Raw genomic sequence first — 22,953 nt, forward strand, 5'->3', positions numbered from 1 at the left:
AAGTGGGCATGGTACCGTTCTCATATTCCGCCAACTGCGAAAGCTGTTTTTTCCTCAACGAGTATGTGGTGCACATGTCGCGCAAAAAACCTCCGACGCTAGAACAGCTCGGGCCCGAGCCTTTCTGCGCCGATGGGCAACCGAGGGGAGCCGGGAACGAAACACAGGTCGCAGCGCAGAAGGCCAGCAGTCCGGTCCTCTACGTGGTGTTGCTTTGCACCGTACCGGTGCTTATCGTTGGCGGACTAATGTACTGCAAACGAGCTTTCACTGCGAACTCGGTTGCACCAAACACCGCGGAATCGACCGATAAGACATAAGGACACACGTGCACAACCAAAAATGGCAGAATGAATAAAGAGTTCATACTGTTTAATCTGAATAAAAGTGAGAAATTAATGTAAGGCTTCGATCATGCTTACGGTACAACAATAATAAATGTTGTTGTTTCCACCCCAACAGCGTAACAACTGTTTTAAAAATGTTGATCGTTAATTGAACACACCATAGAATGATGTTCAGGATAGAATATATGTACATAATAAAGTTTTATTACACTTTAGTATACTACAGTTTCACGAAGGCAAAGCATATAACCAACACCATACATTGGGCTGGCATACATATTACATAACGATAGTAGATGACCGACTTGCATCCATCAGGCAGTCCATGTAGTCGTCCACTACATTGTAGTGGATGATTTGGAAGTGCAACGGTTCGAACATTTGACACACCGCCAAGACGGTGTCGCAACTGAGCCGCAGCATATGGCGGCATAGCTGTGACCTGCAATGTGAAGAAACAAACTTCATTGATGAAACTCTCTTAACAAGTCTTAAAGATTCCTACACTTATGTAGAGGAGTACCTGCCCTTCATTAATTGGTGGCAGAAATCAAAAAGGTTGCCTTATGAAATAGTTGTTAGTTGTTCTGGGAAAGTTTCCCTGGTTATGGATCGCCAAAAACGATTTCCAACGTGCACCCAATTCCAAATAGCTTACATTATTTGGAGAGTTATAATCATACAGTTTAGTGTTTTGAATTGTTGAATATTCAGAAATTGTTGCCTCCGAATAAAGATGCGTCCAACACATCGTTGGCTTTGTTGGCTGGTCGTGGAAATGCTGCAGTCCCTCATCTACCATGGAAACACCGCAGTGGTTGTAAATTGCATGTGCTTGAAGCCGACACAACGATGGGACAAGCTAGCCTCATTTAACACATCCTTGAAGTTACTCATTATAATGCAGGACAACCTGGGACACAACCCGTTCAACGGTTTCCCAAACATAAGCCAAATGGGCCAGTGCCTCGAGCTTCACGTGAGTTTTCGTGCCCATACATTCAACGTCACTCTTAGCTGCGTCAATGAGTCCGTGCCACAGACGGTCGCCGACGACAGAAAAAGTAAACTTGCCTTACTCTCGTTCTTGGACTACTATCACGAAAACGAGGGTTTTATTGTAGTGAGTGGTTGCTACTATTACAACAAAACGCAATATAACTACGGAAAGCTAGTGGCGGCTCCCGTGGCCGATTTTGAAAGACTTCAATCCGCACTAGCCGAAACGATTTACGACGTGTATAAGCATGACTATCAGTTCATTTCCTATGACCATCCGTGTACGTGCAATTTTCGCAACGCGTTTTTGCTCAAAACGGGCAAAACTCTGCAGCCGCCACAAATCGAACCGTTTCTACCTCCTTACGCCAAAATTGTGGTGTACGTTGCGATTATACTTGTCTGTATCGTTGTAGCTGTTACTAAGGTTAAATAAAATGACACTGTACGCGTTAGAAGAAAACTTTTTCTACGACCACGCGTGCCATTACATTTATTGGCGAGTATGTTCTTTTATTAGGTCACAAGCCTTATTGAAAATAGTTCATAGATAGGCATATTTTATTATCGTTGTGCTGATACATTTGGTACTTTTGTATAGATTTTGGTATTGAGGAACAAGTTTATCATTTCGAAGTTGATCAAGTTAAATAAAGTATAGAAGCTAACTTATAAATACTTTTCTTATTTTGTCGGCGAATCTTCTTTAACACAAGTGATTTAAAACCTCCTTATTTCCAACAATAATGACTTATAAAACTCACAGAAATAAACAACAGCCTCCCTAGAACCACGGATACCATCCACTATAAGCGATACCGAGCAACTTCTCATCGGTGGCCAGCTCCAACAGCATACCGACCTGCATCTCGGTGGAAAGCTGATCCGGATTGTCGGACTCTTCCGCCAGCTTGCTCGACAACTCAGTGGCCGCCTGCACGATCGCCCGATAGCCCAACAAAAAGTTGCGCTGTCCGGCGATTACACCCTGACGCAACTCTTCCAGGAGCAACCGCTTCGGATTGGCCCCGGATAATTTCCGTATTACGGTCTCGACGCGGGATTCTGGATGCCACGTCGAACCGTGCGCCGTCGACGGCCCTCCCGTTTCCTCTCCACCAGTGGATCTTGCCCGTGCCGCCTCCAGCCAATCGACGGTTGGTTCTCGGATGAACACGTCGAGACAAGCACGCAACAATTTCCGCGCGTCCCGCAGACACTGCAACGTGTACAGGTGACACTTGTGCAGGACACCGGACAGCCGCATCGGTTCCATCACGCCAACGAACTGGGGCGTCAGACGGAACGGGACTAACTCCGGAACACCCAGATCACGTGTACCCGCCCCGAAAGCGATACCGAAGTCGACACCCACCAGATCGCCGGTGGCCCGTTCAAGCACGATGTTTGACAGATGCCGATCGCCGATGCCGAGCACCCAGCAGGTGATGTCCATCGCGGCCAGACTGCGACCAAAGTTCATCCGCAGCCGGTAGAACGCTTCGGGCGAGGTGGTCATATCGAACAGTGCACGCTTCAGTGTGTCCCCGCGTATCGTCTGCGACAGCTCGATGTACTTCAGCCGGAACCGGGCCGGAGGGCAATGGGACGCAGCCTGTCCGTACAGTGCCTGCGAGTCGAGTCGCGACACAGCTTCGTCGCTCACACTGGCGGATACCCGTTTCGAGGCGACTCGTAGAAACTTCGCGTACTGATCCCGCACGTACGCCTGGCCCCGATCGTTGGAAGGGTTGTAGCGCGGACCGGCCTGCGCCGCAATCTGCTGCAATGATACGGTGCCCTCGAGCCACTCGATCATCCCAAAATCGGACCGTATCGGTACCACCTGGTAGGTACGCAGTTCAAGTCGTTGCTCCATGCAGCGTCGATCCAACCGCAGGTGGTTCGTTATCACCTGCTGCAGCTGCTGAATGCGCTGATCTTGCCGCAGATCTTCACCGTACTTTGCCAGAAATCGATACTGTCGGCCATCGCTTCCGCGAAACGCTATCAGCACCGGTAACCGAAGCGTACCGTACACGATCAGATCCGGAAACACCTTCACCAGGCGCACTTGGACGCCGGGTGTTGGACGACGTTCGTTCATCGTGTTATACTGCCCGGGAAGTTCGATCGTTTCATCAAGCTGCTGGCCACTGTAGTGATAGTCGGCCAACCAGGGCGAAAGATCCTCCAACTGGACGCGATGTTGTTGGGCACGCGGTCGCAGAGCTTTCAGTGCACTCTCCATTCCGCGCAATCGTTCTTTGATCGCTTCCTGCTCGGTGTCCGGATGAAGATCGCGCAACGAAAGCCACTGCACGACGTACGGGCACAGCGCCCGGTACGCCTTTCCGTACCGATTGTCACTCGCTTCCACCGGGAACACATTCTCAACGGCCCGTTCTATATACGCCCGGTAGTCTTCCGGGTTGGAGAAGGTTGTTAGTTTCTGCCACAACCCGGTAAGCATCGCAAGGAGTCGCATTTCGGGCATTACCACTCGACACAGCTCATCCACGAATCGATCCATTGTGGGGTGCTTTAAGGCAGCACGGAAACGGCCGATAAAAGGTCGTTCCGAGACGGATCCGTGTTGTTCCAGTGTTATCCTTGCCGGGAAGTACAATGCCATCGGGTAATCGGTGGCCAATCGGAGTAGAAGTTCATCAAGGAAGCTTCCACCACCACCATCAGTCTGTACATCCGTCGCTTTGACCTTGAGGTAGGACAGAAGCTGTGGAATCCAGGGAAGAAAGTTCCATGATGGCACCGAGCGGGAAAGCTCATCGAATTCTTGGCGAAGTTTACCATTGTGCAGGTTACGCAACTGCAATAGGACGGGAAATAGTTGACGGGCTTCCCGAGAGCCGTACTGTATGGCGGGGAGTAATGATGTGACAAGCTGACGTTCGGCAGGAAGTTCCACCTGCTCCGGTTGCTCGGTGTCCAGCTGCTCGTAGCTGTACTGTGCCATGCGGAAGTAAGCGTCCGCTAGCTCGTGTGGTGAGGTACCGCCACGTTCTAGTCCACTCCGGATCGCGTCGATACTTTGCTGAAGGCAGTGGACTGTAAACTGCCGCAAGGCTTCATTCGGTCGTTCGCTTCGGATAGCGTTTCCCGCTGTCACGCGGATAACGTCCAACACGGCATCGTTCACCCGGTCGTGGAAAGATTCACCGTAGTGGAAAAGTTCCGCCCAAGCAGCTCCCATCGCCTTCGGAACGGGTGGTTCGTCGAGGTGCTCGAGGGCCGATTGTGTAGTCAAGTGCGCCAACCGGCGGAATCCTTTAAGCAACTGAGAGGGATCCGTTGGAGATGCGCGGGTTAGACGGGCACGGTCGTAACGCATCCGGGCAATACGCCGTCGAAGAAGCTGCTCACGTTTTATCGCTCCGTCCGCTTCATCGCCACGCAGCCGCTGGATCATTTTCCCGGCGTAGATCATGTTACTCTGTTCGAAAGCCACCTCCAGTAGGTGCAGTTCCAGCTCGAACAGCAATTCGGACAGCTGGGATAGATGTGTCGTCTCTCCATCAGGGGTCTCGCGAGATTTTTTCTCGAGCTGCTCCACCAGAAACCTCCGGTGGGCCACGATCGTATCCCACGTGATGAGGGAATCGGTCACGTTCGGTTTTGCTTGACGCCAACTATCGACCAAGCGTTTTACCTCACCCCGACCTTCCAAGAGTTCACTGTAGGCGCGCAACTCAACTACCTTGCGCACGCCGAGCAAACACTCGACGCGGAACAGGTCCGACAGAACCCCGGCGCAGTGCCACTCTTCCAAAAACTGACGTTCCGTCTGCTCAGCGTACAATCGAGCCCGTACCAGCTCCCCGCTCGCAAGATTCAACGCCGTCAGCTCCTCGCCAAAGTGTTGCTGGATGTGTTCCGCACGGGGCGGCATGTGCATCCACTCGTCCAGAATCCGACAAAACTCTCGGCCCCGCTCATCACCCGCCATGTTCAGCCGGACATTGCCGTGCATGTAGGCCGGCAGCAGGTTATCCTGGTTCCACTCGTCCGTCCACAGCTCGTCGTGACCGGTCACCTGTCCGCCGATCTCCTCCAGCAGCACATCCCACTGTCCAAGCCGCATCAGACAATCGTACGCTGATTTGTAGCAAAAGTTGCGCTCTTCGACCCGTGCCGGGCTTGTGGTTGCGATCAGTTCACTGTACGCACGGTACGCCTGATCGTACTGTCCCAGGGCCTCCATTTCGATCGCATCCCGTAGCCGCGGATTACTATCCAGCTTGTCGCCAAAGATTCCTGCCACGGCGTCGTGCTCCCGGAGCGTATGGTAGAGGGAAGAAAGTTGCAACCAATGATCCGCCTCGGATGACGCATGAGAACCACCGGCCCTTACCGATTGCTCGTCAAACTCCGAACCGTCGGTAAGCTTGCCTTCCACGTAAAGCACACCCATTGTGAGCATGTTGGACACGCCCGCCACCGAGGCAACGTTCCGCGGGGACAACGTTAATCTTCCCGATGCCTTCCCGAGGCTCAACTCGATCAAACTCCCGAACAGGTTCGGATCGCACGCTTTCGTCGACTCGAGAATGTGCTGCAGCGAGCGATCGAGACGTTGAACAAATCGATCCCACTCGACGCGAGGTCCAGGTTGCTCTCCGGTCAGATCGTCCGCGATCCCGTTGAAGATGGCCACAAACGTTTGCCTTGCACATGCGGCATCACGACGGCAGAGCGCTTGCAACGGCAACAGAAATGCCAAGAGGTTAATCTGCAGATCGGGATAATCGGCGAGCCGATACCGACGGTACAGGGTCACCCGGGAACTACCCGCGCGGCGCTGTTCGGTACGTTTCCGCTGGGTAGAATAATGACGACCCACGGCCCACGATGTCTGTCGCTGCCTGTTCGCTTCACTATCCTTAAGAATTCTTTTCCGTAAACGCTCAAACGTACGCTCTTCCATGTTGGGAACCTGCTCCTCCTCCGGGGTGAATCCTCCTCCTGCCTTCCTTTGCGATCTGCGATCGAGCTGCAACGAGCTGGCCTCGAACAGGAGCGAGTTTTGTGTTGGCAACGCAAACGAATCCCCTGCTAGGGTGTATCTCGTTGGATCCTGCGTCGGCTCGAACTCGGAGTTGTCCGTTTCGACACCGGAAAACTGTGTAGCTTTTATCATCTGCTCCATCTGCGACCCGCGGCCAGTTATGTACGTTTGCAGCTGACGCTGGGAAGAAGTTTCCGCAAACAGTGGTGTGAGGACGGTGGCCGAATGGCGCTGCCGACTACCCGTCTCGATGGTATACTCACGGAACTTTACGTCCGTACTGATGTACTCATGCAGAAACAGCCGATCCTTGGACTCCCGGCAGCGAATAGCAGGATCGAACAGTAGCGCCACTGCACTGCCAAGGAACTCCGCCTCAATCGAGGGATCATATAGTTCGGTGAGAAGATACAGGAACCGCTCCCTGACATCTTCCGGGAGTTTCCCACTTTCCATAAGATATTCCAAAACACGTGTACGTACGGAAGACACCAAAGTCGAGTCGGTGGTAGTGTCGTCCGTTTCACATAACCCCTGCAGCAGGTACTTCCACACCGCTTGACGCTTTTCGTCGGACAACTCGCCGGCACGATGTTGGTGAATGTAGATCAATATCTCGTACGCAACGGCACGGGACGCAGGTTGGGTAGTGCGCTGCGTTGCCACCCCACCAACAGGGTCGATTAACTGCTGGATTTCCTGCAGCTCATCGACCAGCACCGGAAGGGCACGATTGAGCAGATGCAGTGTGGTCAACTGAAGATCGGCATCGCGCAACAACTGCGCCAAATCCAACGAAACAAGTTCCCGGTACAGCTCATTGCGGAATCGTTCGATACGTCCACCAAGCAGTAGCTCCAAACCTATCCGTTTTTCCGCAGCGCTTGCCGTGGGAATGCGGAAGCTCACGATCGAAAGAAACGGATCGGCAATGGACGGGAACCCTTTGCTGATTTCGTACACAATTTCGAGAAACTTTCGCCCCTGCCCGCGATTAATATTGGACAGCAGGTTAATGCAGCACGTAAGAAAGTCCTCCCCATCTGCGCCTTGGCTGCCTGCCGGTTCCTGCTGATCTTCCGGCACACCGGCGGGGTAGAGACGTGCAAGGCAGAGCCCAAGCAGTTGAGCGGCCGGTTTGTAGATAGTGTTGTTGGGCGCATCTAAGCATTCCAGAACCGCACGAAGATAGTCCTCTCGGTTGCTTTCGCTCCAGGGTACGAGACGGCCGCCACCGTTTATAAGCACGATAGTGCTCAGCTGTATGCCAGCGGCCAGTTCAAACTGGGACCGGTCTTCCGACTGAGAAGAACCAACGTCCCGGTTTGTGACCATTACGAAGAGAAGCTCTGTCGGAATGGTTAGCACATCGTGCCACTGTTGAATGAGCGCTCTGATCAACTCTAAGTTCAATCGAAACACCTGCTGACGTACGCTACTGCCCAGCTGTTGGCAGCAATGCTTCATAAGGAAGCGCAACAGTGCGCTGGCCAACGAGGCACTTTCATCCACGACCCCGGGTGCTGGCAAAGGAGGTCTGCGTGTGCTCCACTCCAAGATAAGCGCGATCAGATCCGTTACGAGTGTGTTTAACCCGTTGAATATTTGGCCATCCACAATCAGTTGCATCAGCGGAGCAAGTAGAAGGGCTGCGTGGTTCGTCAACTCCCGGCGACAATTGTCGATCACCTTGGCGAGAAACAGGCGTACGTTTTTGGGTTGCCCTGGATCGATAAGAGAATCCACAATGAAGCGTACGATCGGCTCAGTTGTGATACCGGCGGTGGCCATATGCCGAATGCACCCACAAACCGTAGCCATCACTTCATGATCGTTAATTTTCGACCGTTCCAGTGACACACGGGACAGGGTACCTTTCTGACGCTTGGAAAGTTCGGTAGCTTCGCGCAGGGCAACTTCACGGGCCGAAAGCATCACTGAGTTGTTCAAATCGAACCGGGACACCTGCTGACTGAGGGACGATTCGGCCACCACCGAATCCAGGCCCCGATCGGAGCGGGTAGTAGCGTCAAGATCTTCGCGTCGTATGGCGACCCGCTTCTCAATGATCCGTGGCGTTTCGTCGAACTCCTGGCCCGACTCGAGGTAAGTCGCATCGTTGCTGCAATGGATCAGAAGGCGCCAGAGGAACTCACCCTTGTCGCGCGTTTCCCGGAAGATCAGCACCGAGTACATGCGAGCGTTGTCGTTGGTGTTGGAGATCAGCGCCACTAGGGCGCGGTAGGCCGCACACTGGAACTGGCGGTAGAGTTCTGCCACCTTAGGATCCTCCGTGCGGAACGGTATCGCACGCACGTTGTATGCCCGTTTGCTAAAGTCTCCTATCAACCGCTTAGCCCGTACCGGTTCTCCCGTTCCCGCCTCATAGAGTTCACCCGCGACGGTACAGTTCTCCGCCAGCAGCATAGTCTTGGGTAGTAGGGCGGCGTACTGCTCCACCAAACGGAACGCGGCCGCTCGATCAACCAACGCATGCTCCAGATCCCATCCCGAGCGCCCAAGCAGCTCCACGTTCGCCATTTCCGAGATGGAGCGGATATTTCGTCTATAAAACGCCGTGATCGTATCGTAGCTGCAACGCCACAGACCCGTACAGAGGTACCGCTTCAGCACGGTCGCCCTCACGGTGGGTGCGTATGAATGGTTCTCAAACAGGGTCCAAATCTCCTGCAACCGGCTGCACTGCATGTCGGTGGTTTGTCCACCGAAGAAGCGCTCGATCGCGTCCCGTACTTGCCGCTCGGCCACGTTTCCCTCGCCATCCGGTGCCGTCATCTGAATGATGGCGCGCAACAGTAGCGGCGAGCAGGACACAACGAGCGCATCGAGCAGACGCTCGAGACAGTTGATGAATTCGGCCCGCTGCGGGCTGTTCGGGGAAAACTCGGTCGAACGGAGAGGAAAGTGTGTCGTCTGGAGCACCTCCAGTGCGTCCTCGAGTGGTCCGCTGCCCTGAGCATCGCTTCGTTCCTCCGCGCTCAGTAGGGTCGGCAGCAGTACGATCGCTTTGGATTTCAGTGCGATCGGATTACTGGCAGTGCCGAGCAGCTCAATAATCCACCGTTCGTAGGTCGGACCCGTTTTGGTGGAAATTTCGTGTAGCGGAAATGGGCACACCATGGCCACATTGCCCATCAGCTCGATCAGCTGTAGATCGACCTCGCCGAAACGATTCGCTTGCGCCCGCGAACACTTGTAAATACAATCCCAACCGAGCAGTATCGCTTCCGTCAGCTTTCGCAACCGTTCTCCCTCGCCAGGGTGCGTTCGGTAGAGGTATTCCATCAACCCGCACAGGAATTGTACGATAGCGAGAAAGTTGTCCACGATGAGCGTATCGAGAAGGGCGGCCATGCACGCGGACGGATTGGCAAGAAACAGACCGAATATAGCCGGTCCAAAGCAACTAACAAAGTGCTGCCCGTGGCGAATGTTGGGCTGCAGTTTGACACAGTTCAAGCTGTACTGGACGGTGCGGTTTAGGAGGGTCTCGTCGACACGATCACCGCCGACGGTCGACAAACCGAAAAGGGCCTGCAGCAAGCCCGTTCCCCAGCGGGCGGCAGAAGGAGCCAGCATGACCCTCGCACCGTTTTGTGCGATGTTTTTGTAGCAAGCGTCCAACAGTTTGTGGGCTACTTTATGAAGTCGCTCCTGGTAATCGTACATTAAAGCCTTTGATCCATCCACGGACTGCTGCTGGAGCTTCGCAATGAACAGTAGTCCTTTCACGTTCTTTTGGTCAGTCTCACCAATGGTCCGTTGAAGTAGAAGGGCATCTATGCGATCACTAAAACCTTCGGCCAGAGCAAGTACTTTTTCCGAAAGTTCGCGCGCAAAACTTGACTGGCGATTGGTTAGCTGTAGAACTAGTGCTTCCAGGAGCTTCCAAAGTCGTCGATCCGCGTCAAGTTCGTGGTACGCAGGGACACTGCAATCCAATCCAAACTGCTGAGACTCGAACAGAAGCTTCAAAATAAACCCAACGGTCGAGTGATCCTCCATCAAATCGATAACCATTCGATCTTCAGAGAATCCACCCTCGGTGTTTGCGCTGTCCAGTACTATCGCCAATAGTTCGACAATCTGAACCACCAGGGCCGCCTTCAGTGCGTCGTAGCGTACCAGTTTGTCCGCGTTCATTCGTAGCTTGGGACTGCTGGCTGAATCCACCTCCATCGAATGATCCAGATTGACCAGATCGAGCAGTTCTTGCATGGTTGCGTGGACGAGTGTTCGTAGAAAGTACTGTACCACCGGAAGTACCCGCGTTAGTAGCTGCCGGGACGTTTCCTCCGGAAGAAGCTTTTCCTGCAGCAACCAACAGATTATGTCCAGCGTCGCGAGGAAGTACTCCAGCCAAAGATGCACGTCGTTGACAGGTGAGCGTGCCATCGTGCGTTCCCGCAGGATCTCTAAGGTCGGTGTCTGGCCGCAACCCTGCACGATACCACTGTGAAGGCAGACAGCATCAACCAGCTCGGGAGTGTAATATTTTTGCAGAAACTCCACTCCATTCGTCACGTCCCTCACGGCAGCGGCAAGGCGTGGAAAAAGTTGCATACATTTGCGCCTGTAAACCCGCTGTCGGGCAGCACACTGACGGAACAACCAGCAGACGAGATGCTGAAGCTCACCACCACCGATCGCCGGTGGAACGATCTGACGGAGGTCTTTCAGTGTTGGATCCACGTCCTGTCCATTGAAGAGTACACGACGCTGCTCGAGTATCTTGACCGCGTGGTCCAGGGCCAGCTCAAACTGTGCTAACCCTCCACCACCTGATCCCTCCGACACTCCTTGCTGCTCTTCGGTCATGCAGAATCCGACCGCCAGTGCATGGGTAAGCTCGAACCAATATCGCACCAGATGGCCGTCGTCCTGGGCGAGCAGCCGGAAGAGGTTGTTGAACGCCAGCGCGGCCCCATAGCGACGCGAAGTGTCCGACTCGAGGGCATACGTTTTTAGCGCCTCCAGAAGCGTGCGCTTGGCCTTCATACGATCGTCGAGCGAACGAGAAGTGCCACTCTGGCGGTTGGTCCACTGCAGAAACTCACGCAAACCCCGAACGGCTAGATCCCGGATGGCAGTGTTCTGCGCGTTCGAAGTGGCATTCAGCAGGCAGTCCAGTAGGACGCTCGTTCCCTGCTGGCTAAGCTTCGACGGTTGCGTCAGGTAGTGGATGATTTGGAAGAGCAACGGTTCGAACATTTGACACACCGCCAGGTCGGTGTCGCAACTGAGCCGCAGCATATGGCGGCATAGCTGTGACCTGCAATGTGAAGAAACAAACTTCATTGATGAAATTGAGGACATAATGGATTCCTGTACTTATATAGTACCTGCCCTTCAGTAATTGATGGCAGAAGTTAAAATGATTGCCTTATGAAATAGTTGTTAGTTGTTCTGGGAAAGTTTCCCTGGTTATGGATCGTCAAAAACGATTTCCAATGTGCACCCAATTCCAAATAGCTTACATTATTTGGAGAGTCATAATCATATAGTTTAGTGTCTTGAATTGTTGAATACTCAGAAATTGTTGCCTCCGAATAAAGATGAGTCTAACACATCGTTGGCTTTGTTGGCTGGTCGTGGAAATGCTGCAGTCCCTCATCTACCACGGAAACCCAATATTGGTTGTAAATTGCATGTGCTTGAAGCCGACACAACGGTGGGACAAGCTGACCGCATTTAACACTTCCTTGAAGTTACTCACCATAAAGCAGAACAACCTGGGACACAACCCATTCAACGGTTTCCCAAACATAAGCCAGATGGGCCAGTGCCTCGAGCTTCACGTGAGTTTCCGTGCCCATACGTTCAACGTCACTCTTAGCTGCGTCAATGTGTCCGTACCACAGACGGCCGCCGACGACAGAAAAAGTAAACTTGCCTTACTCTCGTCCTTAGACTACTTTTACGAAAACGAGGGTTTTATAGTCCTGAATGGGTGCTATTACTACAACAAAACGCAATGGAACAACGGAAGGCTAATGGCGGCTCCCGTGGCCGATTTTGAAAGACTTCATTCCGTATTAACAAACCGTACAAACCGAACGCTTTTCGACAACTATGAATTCGACTATCAGTTCATCTCCTATGACGATCCATGTACGTGTAATTTTCGCAACGTGTTTTTGCTTAAAACGGGCGAAACTCTGCATCCGGCACAAAACGAACAGTTTCTACCACCTTACGCCAAAATTGCGGTGTACGTTGCGATTCTACTTGTCTGTATGGTTGTAGCTGTTACGATGTTGAAATAAAATGACTCTATACACGAAAGAAGAAGACTTTTCCTACGACCATGCGTTTGTTGCGGCATTGATGCCCACTGTAGAAAGATTTAGATCGATTTTGAATCAAAAGTAGATTTCCAATATGTTTCGATTTCACTATGAAAGATAATAACATCTAATGGAATAATTGCACTGGAAAAAGTTTATCCACTTTCGAATCATTTGTAGCTTTCTGATGTGCCATTCATTATCTCTCTCGTAACGTATCGACAATGGATAGTTATTCCATTCCAAGTGTGTTCTTTGAAAAGAAGAGTGTCTTTAGTACATACACCACGCTCATAGCCAACGATACATCGAACGATGCGTCATCACCTCCGGTGGCTTGTTCTTGTATACTTGCTGCATCATCTTCCGCGAGGACAATTCGTGCTACTCGAAAACCACGTGTGTTATGCGCCCACTTTTGAGTGGGATAATTTGGACGAGTTTAACAGCACCCTGAAGCTCCTCGCGATTAAACCGGACAACAAGGGTCGCAGCCCGTTTAACAGCTTCCCCAACATAACTCAGCTGGGTCGGTGCCTTGAGCTGCATCTGGGATTTCGCAACCGTGTATTCAACATCACCCTGACGTGCGTCAACGGGTCCGTGCCGTGGGTTAACGATGGGGGCGAGGAAAGCGAACTGACTACAGCGTCCCAGATCGTCTATTTGAAATCCGATGTTGGATTCATTTTCGTAATGGGTTGCTACATGTATAACACAACGCTTTCGCGCATCGGAGAACTAGTGGCCGCGTCTATTTCTGACTTCCATAGGCTGAGACCTAAATTAAACCAAACGAAGTACTTAGATTTAAAATTTAAAGAAGACATTTCCTACGATCACGCGTGTAATTGTAATTATCGACATGAGTTCTTAATAAATACGACTCAAAGATCGCGGTCGAAACGAAATGTATTAACTCCCACATCGCGTATTGGAATTGGTGCGTTTGTTGGGTTTGTTCTTTTTGCCTTATGTATATTGGTGAAGTTGATTAAAAGCAAATAAAAAGCATAAGATAGCATAATATGATGAAAAGTAAATAAAAATATAATAAACCTATAAGAGTCAGGTAGTATCATTTTGTTCTCGCACAGAACCGTTCCATCCAGTTTTGTTTCAAGTCGCTGCTGGTGTCTTTTCTGGACATTATAGTGTGGTTTGCAGAGTTTCTCCATCAAAATAGCACCAGGACGTCTCGCAAGTCTTTAAAACATAGCCCGTGCTTCGAACATTGATTCGATTTCACCTTCAATTAAAACTGTTAAACTTGAGGTTCTTCTTTTTTACATCCTCTTTCCCCTTCGCTATTTCAAAGACTCCAACTATTCCCAGTCCTTCATCATGTACCCTTTCATCCTTTTAACCATTATTATCTAATGCGCTCTTATCACTAAACATTTTTCTAGAAATTTATATTCTCGATAGACTATTTCACGGTGTAGCGCTTTAAAATACATGTGCTTTCGTCTATTTGTAACGAACTGGTATACAAATTGGTGAATGTAATGCCGATAATGCATGATGGACATGTGTGTCATAATCTCGTTGATTACCAATGTGGGTGTGATTTTACTTATAAAGCTATTTTTTTCACAAGAAAACACATAAAAGAAGCATAAAGTGCTAGCATTTGTTTTCGATTCATGTAACTTGATGGTTATTGTGCGACAACCGTATGCTCAAAAAAACGTAATCGATCATTGCATGTACTCAGAATATATAAAAGGGTACCGAACACCATTAGCAATCAGTATAAGTAAACCCTGTGTTAAAAATGTCTAAAAGCCACCAATGGCTAGCTGTACTAATCCAACTGTCCTTCATCGTGCCAGGACACTATCCATTATATATCGATAACAACAGTTGTTTTTCGCCCTCAATCGACTGGTACAACCTAATCGAGTTTAATAGCACCTTGAAACTACTCTCGATGGTTCCGGATAACGAGGGTCACAGCCCGTTCAACAGCTTTCCCAACATGACCCAGATGGGTCAGTGTCTTGAGCTGCATCTAGCGCTTCGTGACCATATATTCAACATTACTCTAACTTGCACCGGTTGGTCCGTTCTGACGACACGGGGAGATGAGGCTGAAGGTGAACTGGCCGCACTGTCGGTTATCGATTTCTGGACAATGGCCGGCGGGTACGTAGTAATAAAAGGTTGCCTCAAATATAATTCATCAACAAATCTTGTTGGGGAGCTGATAGCGGGACCAACGACTTCAGATTTCGCACAGATTAAAAATAGGTTGTACATTCTCGGGTATTCCGAAGGTGAGTCGGTTTTGAGACAGCCCATTTCGGACTATCACCCGTGTACATGCAATTATCGCAAACAATTCTTGTTTAACACCGCCAGCACTCACGTACTAGTAAAAGACGTATTCTACCTACCATCGACAGTTACCATTGTAGTGTCTGCAGTCCTTATGATGATTCTTTTGTGTTTAGTTTTGAATACAATTTTCTACAAATAAATGCATCTTATTTCTGCTAAACAGAGTACATTATTTCTATTCTCACCACCCAAGTAACTCACCATAATCCGTGCAGCTGATCCTGATAGTGAATACCGAGCAGGTAGAGGACCAGGGTGTGCAGTAGCTCGCATGCAGCCAATTTTGTCGCTCGATCGCTCGACTCCACGGCTAACAGACAGACGCGGCCGATGATGCTGTCCAGCTTGACACAAGGACGCGATCCACTGGCGCACAGTAGCCTCAGCTCGATCGATCGCTCACTGTCCGCATCCCAGCGAACTAGCGAAGGTTCCTCCACCGCCAGCAGTGCGCCACCAATAGGACCGTCTTCCGGAACCATCCAGCAGCACTCGTTCGGTTGTAATTCACCCAGGAAGTGTAGTACGCGCATCTGAAACGCTACCAGTTCACTCATCTCCATATACTGCTCAATACGGTGCTGCTGTTTGATCCGTTCGATTCGTCCCGGGGTCAAGTTTGCTGTCCTTTGGCGTTTGAATTTGGCCAGCCGTAAACTGACCGCAGCCGATTGCGTCGAGTCACGCGCCTGCAGGTACGGTTCAAGCATGGGCAACACCTGGCGCAGAAGGGACTCTCGTTGGTCTGGGCGCACCGGGGGTTCATTGAAGTGCACAATCCGCTCAAGACAGCCGAGCCCGATCCGAGCGATCGAAAGTAAACCGCGACCCAAACGGAAGGTTATCTGAAAAACGGCCACCATCGGGGGTTGCTGACGCTTTTGTTGATCATCAAGGAAAGCCATCAGCAAGCGGGCGGGCGTGTTCAGTACGAACCGAAGGCAGGCCAATTGCAGCTCCCCGGTAGCCTGCAGGGCCGAACGGATTGTGCTCTCAAGGTAGAAAACCAGCAACATCCCGTGCTGTGTCTCGCGATCATTTGTGCGAGTAAAATATCCTATCGACTCTGCAGTCTCAAGTCCCATCTCGATCAACTTTACGAAACCACTGACCAGCGGATGCCGTAGTGATAGCTTAACGAACTGCTCAAAGTATCGCCGAATCCATTCGACGAACATCTCGCGGACTGCGGTTCGAACGCTAAACATTACTTCCCGATATAGATCAACAAGGTTGAGGAAGATGTGAAAATCCTTCGGTTTGTTCGGGATCAGATCGAGGTTGGGATCACAGAAAAACAACTCACGTTGCTTGCCGAGCTCGTCACGGAAGCTTCGTTTTCGCGTCGATAGATCCAGCTTTTCGACAATAACAAACAATGTACGCATGAGGGTGCTATAGATGGCGCGCGATAACGTTGCATCCTCCATAGGACTTTGGTCGACGTTTTTGTTGCATTTTTCCAACAATCCTTGCCAGAGCGGGAGATAGGCTTTGTACGTCACTAGCTCCCGTTTCCAATCGTATGGGCGGGAAGTATCGTTTCCGGTGGAAGGAGCCGATTGATCGTAAGGAAGGGAATGCGTACAGCTCCAAATTATTCCCTGGAGAAACACATTGTCGAGCAGGTGCTCTAGGGCGTTTCCTCCGAGCTTGCCGATGTTCTCCAGCGTACACAGTAGCGACTTCACGATCAGCTCGTGATGTACGGAAGGTAGGTGGTAAAAATCTCGTATTAATGCAACAAGCATCGTTTGTACAGAAGCAAGCTGAACCGTGCTAATCTCGAGGGCGTGTGTCATTATTTCCGACAGTGCCTGCATAAAGTCGGGCAAATATTCCAGCATATCACCTGCCGAAGGACGACCGCAGATACCCTCAATACGATCCAACACGTCCGTCAGTAGATCGTTGAGTGATACACTGGAACCGGACACACGACGGCACGGCCCGGCCATGATACCGAACCCTCGGATTGCGATACGCATCTCCCAGCGCTCGGTCGAGGTGGAGTTTAGTAATTTCCGATAATACGCCAGGTATTGGTTTAATACGTCCTTCGTCCGTGGGCATTCACGCTGGCTTTCGGAAACACTTTCCGGATACGATAGTACCCGTGCTACTTCCCGATGAAACGCGTACAAGGCCGTTAGGGCAACTTGTCGATCGTCCCGATTCGATGATTTAATCCACCTCCCGGCCAAAACCGTCTGCCAGTGGACGTGATCTTCGTATAGGTACATAGTAAACAGTTGGCTGTGGTCCGCCAGCAGCTGCAGTGCATTTCTAAACACGATTCGTTCCGAACGACTCTCGTCGCAGATAGAAAGTTTCTTCACCAGCAGATACAACCGTTGGCGCATTTCCTTATCCTCATGAGAGGGGGCGAAATGAAACAGGAACATATCCAACCCTCTTATAGCACCCGCTAGCGACACCAGCGAGGGATAGTTTTCCTCCAGCAGCTGACTTTCGGCGGTGCTTAGGAACGCATCACGAAGCCGGTCCGGCTCGGTGACGCATTCCGGAAAGTGCTTCGCCAGCTGGCCCAATAGTTCGTACATGTTCTGTTGAAAACGATTCGGTAGCTTGCGGTGCTGGAACACCTCAAGCAGCTCTTCCACCAGCAGTCCGAGACGTTCGTAGCTATCCTTTTGAAGACTTCCATACGCGATGCCGTCCTGCAGAACCAAAGTAGCCAGCTCCCTTTCCCGGGCCGTCACGGCCGATGATTGAATGAAACGCAACGTTATTGATACGATGGAACCCATCCATTTGCGCAGCAGTGCGGAGTGCTTTTCGATCATCTTGCGAAACAGTTCGAAAACATCTTCATTTACCTTCGCCAATTGTTTCGCGTTGCTAAACGAACGTTGCAGAAACGCGATTAGACTATTCGGTGCGTCTAATAAGCATTCCAAGGCGTATTCTACAATTGAAAAATGTCGCTTTTTAATATATTGAACAGGAAATACATCGAGTGTTTGGCGGGAACTGTTCTTACCGGTTTCAGCTTGGCTTTCAGTTGTCGTTTCCACTATCAGCTGGGTGATGCTAGCAATGACACTGCGTGCTCTGGGGACCTGCTGTGTATCCAAGCAGGACTTCAATTGTCCCAAACAGGAACGGAGTTCGGTAGACATAATTCCGTTGTAATCTTTCACACATAATTCTTAAACATTCGAATGCATTCTTGATGCTTCTTGGACGACGGATTTCGAACCGATATGATGCCTAAAGAAACGCAATAACACAGGGATAGCCACCCAAGCTAGTTTTGACGTTTGGTTAGAAATCAAAAGAGGTGGTTTATTCCGGCCGGTTGTGTGCACGCTTCTTTGCGGTTTTAATCAAATAAACTGAATTCAACCACATCTTTTGTAAAACGACTCGTATCGTGTCTAATTATGGACGATGCGTCAACAAGTATAAACCGAATCAAATCAAGCTTGAATCGAATTAAATTGAGTCCGATATGAATCACATCTGACTCGATTCCATCAAATGGGATCGACTCTTTTGCAAACACTACACCGGAGTGGAACTCGCGCAAAAAACAGGTGGACTTGTTGAAACAAACCAGGAACAGCCAGGAAGTGTTTTTCCCCATTCAATCGATTTATCGGTGCTGTTATCCTGTCGCATCCCGTGCTGACGTGTTGACGTGTCGGGGCGCACACTCATTCCGTCGTTTTATGACTTTCATCGTCAGTCGTTCGGCATCCTCGACCCTGCACCTTCTCAAAAACTGCTGGTCACCGATTATCGGGAGACAACAACGCTTCGTGCAAACGTTAGACCGCGCGAAACTTATCGCCAAGCCTCCAGGTCAGTGGCAAGGAAGAACTGCATCAACCCTAGTTCGAACGTTCGTAACATCCGGCGTCAGCATGAGCAAACCAAAGGTAGTATTTGTCCTTGGACCGCCCGGCTCTGGCAAGGGTACACAGTGTGAGAAAATTGTGAAGGAATTTGGCTACACGCACCTTTCCGCCGGCGATCTGCTGCGTGAGGAACGCAACCGCGTGGGGTCGGAGTACGGGGCACTGATCGAGGACAACATCAAGAATGGACGAATCGTACCGGTGGAGATTACCTGCGCCCTGCTGGAGAACGCCATGAACAAAACCAAAGAGGTAGGGAATAGTGTGCAGGGCAATAATTAGCACAGCCAAAGGCTAAATTAGGTAATGTCAATTAAGAAGGTGTTTGATGCCATGAAGAACATTTAGAATGTATTCTTCTTAATCGAGTTGGTGCTTTTGATAAGAAAATACTTAACAGGGGAGAGGTGTTTCATTCGCTTATCCCTTACGTGCAACATTGTTACACAATCAACCGCGTTATTATCGAAACCAGACAATCGGAATTAGTGATGGCCTCGGTGGGGGTTAAATTGTATGTTCTCAAGTTCAAGTCACGCACTCACGCACTTTTACGCAACCCGAAGAAGGAAGAGATATTTTTAGAACCCAAACACCACGCGCAACACAACCAAAAGCACCAGGGTGTTCGATGTTTTAATAATAAGAATACTTTCATTCATTGATTTTGTTTTTCTTTGAAATCCCAACACGCACAGGCCACCGGTAACGATCGATTCCTGATCGATGGCTTCCCACGGAACGAGGACAACCTGCAGGGATGGACGAGTAAGATGTCGGACAAGGTCGAGCAGCAGTTTGTGCTGTTCTTCGAGTGTTCCGAGCAGCAGTGCACCGAGCGATGCCTGAAGCGCGGCGAAAGCAGTGGCCGCTCGGACGATAACGCGGAAAGTTTGAAGAAACGCTTCAACACCTACATCAACGATACTGTCGGCATTATCAAGCACTACGAGGAGCAGCAGCTGGTGAAGAAGATTGACGCCAGCGCCGACGCGGACACGGTATTTGAGCGTGTCAAAGCGATTTTTGCGGAGCAGAAGTAAGATGCCAACGGTAGCGAGGATAGCGGCTCCCATCCGTTTCGACGTTTGACCATTTTGCAAAGAGCTGTTTGTTTGGTGTTCCGGAAGCAATACGTCCTCCTCTTTTCGTTCGTTCCAAACGGCTTGGATTTGAAAGCAACGAAGGGTTTCAACGAGACCGCCAACATTCCTTATAGAGTCGATGAAGTTAAAAAACAAGCATAACAAAAAAATCAATCGCTGCAACTCCCTGTCCCTGCCTTCGTTTTTTCCGTCGCATGAACAACCACTTACTGACTACAGTATTTAGCAGCTGTCTACGGAACACTTTGGTTTTTCGTTTTTACAACCCCTTAGTAATAGATGTAGAAGGAAAAATAGTCAACGATGGGGAAAATTAAAGAACCCCTCACGTGTAGAGAGTAAATGTTACTGCATTTATAACCGTTTTCTGCCAGCTGATTAGATTCCGACGCACTGAAATGATTCGCTAACGCCTTGCTCGAGGTGGTGGAACTGGTTCCCTTAAGTCCTTCGTAGTCATCCCTCTGTCCTTACGGTGGCCGTTATCTCGGTGAATTTAAACGAATTGAAAGAGGATAATAAATACCTTAAATGTTAACGTATGTACGCGGTGGACAGTGGGTTAAGTTGAGAGAAACAATGATTGAATTTTTTAAACGGTTAAAGTCACATAAAAAATAACCATTGCTTTATTAAACTAAACAAAATATATTACAACAAATCATTTACAAATATTTCCCTACGTTTCATCCAGTGGCTCGATTTAGGATGAATAGATGACGAAACTGTTGCAACTTTGCTTTCGTTATGACTGCACTCACCAGTAACCGCTCGGCGTTAGTTGGGTCGGCCGCTGTTTCAGTAACGGCCGCATGCTTGTACAACCATGCCACCTCCTGACCACCCATCGGAACCTTTATTACCATCCGCTGCCGGCCTGTCACCTGGAGTACTTTGCGTTCCACCTCCAGCAGAAGCTCGTGAATTCCGTGCAGCGTTTTAGAGGAAACAAGATGTAATCGACCGTTCGGGGTTTCGTCATCAGCTCCAGTTATCACCTCCTGCCGATCTTCCACCAAATCAACCTTATTACCCACGTTGATAACCCTCTCCGGGGCTAGCGATTGCTCACCGTTGCGCATCAATGTGCGCAAGGTTCGCTCCACGTGGGCCTTCTGTTCGGTGCAATTTTCGTGTGCCAAATCCTGCACGTGCACGATCACATCCGCCAGCATAGCGTCCTCGAGGGTCGCTACGAAACACTCAATCAACCCGGTAGGAATATCGGCCATAAAACCAACCGTGTCCATGTACAGCACCTCAAGCTTGCACGGTAATAAACCGGCGTGGGCCGTTACGTCCAGGGTGGCAAATAGTTGATCTCGCGGTTGCAAATTTTGCTCCTCCGTAAGCGCTTTTATGAGAGAAGTTTTGCCCGCATTGGTGTACCCTACTACGGCCACGACGGGGAAATTTTTCTGCCTCCGTCGGTTTCGTAGCAACTCCCGGTGTGAATGTATCATCGCCAGTTCGTGACGAAGCTTGCGTTCACGCAGTTGTAGCATCTGGCGCTGCGAATCGCTGAGGAATATGCGGCCTGAGCCCTTGGATGATCCTTCCTGATCTTTAACCTGCGACCAGATGTAGGGGAGCTCGGCTAGGGCCACCTGTAGCTTTGCCTCCATGCTGACAGCGTGTAGGCGAAGGATTTGTACGACGATCGAGTAGCGATCCATGACTGGTAGCCGAAAAGCTTGCTCGAGCGTTTGCTTCTGTCCGTAGGAAAGTGTTCCTTTGCTAATGAAAACACATGTCAGTGGTGTTCCCGCTTCTTGTCTTGCTCTTAACGTTTCTTTAAGCTCCTCCAGCTTTCCAGTCCCAAACAGTTGCCTCTTGTCCAGCGTTTCGACTGGAATTTTCAAGCTTAGTTCGATGTTCCACTTGGGCAGCGAACGAACGAGCGCTTCCGCTTCCTGCAGCAACAACTCTGGTGCGGTGGGGCTTTTTCGTGGTCCCCACTTAATGTATGGTTGTATGATGGCTACGTGTTGAACGTTTTGGATGCGTTTCGTTACGTGCATTGCACTGGAGGCAACTGAATCGTACTCTCGATCATCGATCAGCTCTGAACGTTCGATTGATTCCTCTGGAAAACCTTCGGCCGTGTTTTCCTGACTGTTGTTGTTGATCGCTTTATGTCGCTGCCCCGCCACCTTGCCTCCTTTGTACTTGCTTGAGTCGGTGTATTTTCGGCGATAAAAACAGAACTGTGTCACCTGCTGCCATTTGAGCAGATTATCGGTCGGGTTCTTCTTGATATAAAGTTGCTTTACGGTTTCTCCACCATTCCGTAGATCGACAGCACGGAATAGCATTCCGATTTTGCCCCTGGATAAACGGAACATTCTGTTGCTACCTCGCCCTGTTCTTTGGATTAAACTAACACTTCCTTCGGCGCTACACCTTCCGGTGCCGCCGTATCAAGAGTTTCCTGTAGCACACTGTACTTGTCCTCTACTGCCATCCAGCGTGCCTGGCAGGCACGCATGCGGTCCGACGTTACCTTGTACGATGCAACGGTGGAAACGATGGCCGCTACTAGAATGTTGCCCTTTTTCGTGTACGGCAGGTAACGCTGACCGACCTGCTGTAGGAAGTAAACGCCGGCGAACCCGAGTGAGAATGTCGCGAGCCCAGTAAACAAGGATCGCGTCGAACACTCGATGTACGAATCGAAACCGGGGTGCTTTTCACGCTGTTGGTCCTTCAGCAGGCGTATATCGTTCATTTCGGGATCGAAGTGCAGCCAAATGGTGCCAAACAGTTCTTGCTCTTACGCAATATCAGATGAAAGTGTTGTCTTTGGCTGCGGATTTGTTTTCTGTAGAAAATAAACACGCACAAAACGTGGGATACGGCAAAGTAACGATTGTGAAATCAAAATAAACCCGGTGATGCTTGACAGGAGCTGAAGATCAGCTGATGGGACGGAACGGCCGT

At 50.3% G+C, this 22,953-nt stretch overlaps 4 protein-coding genes across 4 annotated transcripts; 1 reads left to right on the forward strand and 3 right to left on the reverse strand.

The window, feature by feature from the left end:
• Positions 1-1,728: 1,728 nt before the first annotated feature.
• LOC131261214 (DNA-dependent protein kinase catalytic subunit-like) lies at positions 1,729-18,166 on the reverse strand. The gene is made up of 3 exons (XM_058263184.1): positions 18,028-18,166; positions 15,225-17,952; positions 1,729-11,665 (listed from the first exon to the last, which is right to left on the reverse strand). Exons 1-3 carry the CDS (start codon positions 18,164-18,166, stop codon positions 2,131-2,133), a joined length of 12,402 nt encoding a protein of 4,133 aa, XP_058119167.1. The 3' UTR covers positions 1,729-2,130.
• A 401-nt stretch (positions 18,167-18,567) lies between these two features.
• Positions 18,568-20,555, forward strand: LOC131261217 (UMP-CMP kinase). The gene is made up of 2 exons (XM_058263186.1): positions 18,568-19,159; positions 19,606-20,555. Exons 1-2 carry the CDS (start codon positions 18,719-18,721, stop codon positions 19,948-19,950), a joined length of 786 nt encoding a protein of 261 aa, XP_058119169.1. The 5' UTR covers positions 18,568-18,718; the 3' UTR covers positions 19,951-20,555.
• A 58-nt stretch (positions 20,556-20,613) lies between these two features.
• Positions 20,614-22,374, reverse strand: LOC131261216 (putative GTP-binding protein 6). The gene has a single exon (XM_058263185.1). The coding sequence runs from the start codon at positions 22,356-22,358 to the stop codon at positions 20,700-20,702; it is 1,659 nt and encodes a 552-aa protein (XP_058119168.1). The 5' UTR covers positions 22,359-22,374; the 3' UTR covers positions 20,614-20,699.
• LOC131261218 (transmembrane protein 141) lies at positions 22,374-22,824 on the reverse strand. Its single transcript, XM_058263187.1, has one exon. The coding sequence runs from the start codon at positions 22,739-22,741 to the stop codon at positions 22,388-22,390; it is 354 nt and encodes a 117-aa protein (XP_058119170.1). The 5' UTR covers positions 22,742-22,824; the 3' UTR covers positions 22,374-22,387.
• Between the last annotated feature and the right edge of the window lie 129 nt (positions 22,825-22,953).

Source organism: Anopheles coustani, chromosome 3 (genome assembly GCF_943734705.1).
Source record: "Anopheles coustani chromosome 3, idAnoCousDA_361_x.2, whole genome shotgun sequence".
Lineage (NCBI taxonomy): Eukaryota > Metazoa > Arthropoda > Insecta > Diptera > Culicidae > Anopheles > Anopheles coustani.

Coding starts and splice junctions, on each gene's coding strand:
- LOC131261214 (XM_058263184.1), bottom strand. CDS start 18,166: ATGTCTACCGAACTCCGTTCCTGTTTGGGACAATTGAAGTCCTGCTTG. Junction 17,953..18,027: donor TGAAAGCCAAGCTGAAACCG/GTAAGAACAGTT, acceptor TTTCAATTGTAG/AATACGCCTTGGAATGCTTA. Junction 11,666..15,224: donor GATCAGCTGCACGGATTATG/GTGAGTTACTTG, acceptor TTCACATTGCAG/GTCACAGCTATGCCGCCATA.
- LOC131261218 (XM_058263187.1), bottom strand. CDS start 22,741: ATGAACGATATACGCCTGCTGAAGGACCAACAGCGTGAAAAGCACCCC.
- LOC131261217 (XM_058263186.1), top strand. CDS start 18,719: ATGACTTTCATCGTCAGTCGTTCGGCATCCTCGACCCTGCACCTTCTC. Junction 19,160..19,605: donor CCATGAACAAAACCAAAGAG/GTAGGGAATAGT, acceptor CAACACGCACAG/GCCACCGGTAACGATCGATT.
- LOC131261216 (XM_058263185.1), bottom strand. CDS start 22,358: ATGTTCCGTTTATCCAGGGGCAAAATCGGAATGCTATTCCGTGCTGTC.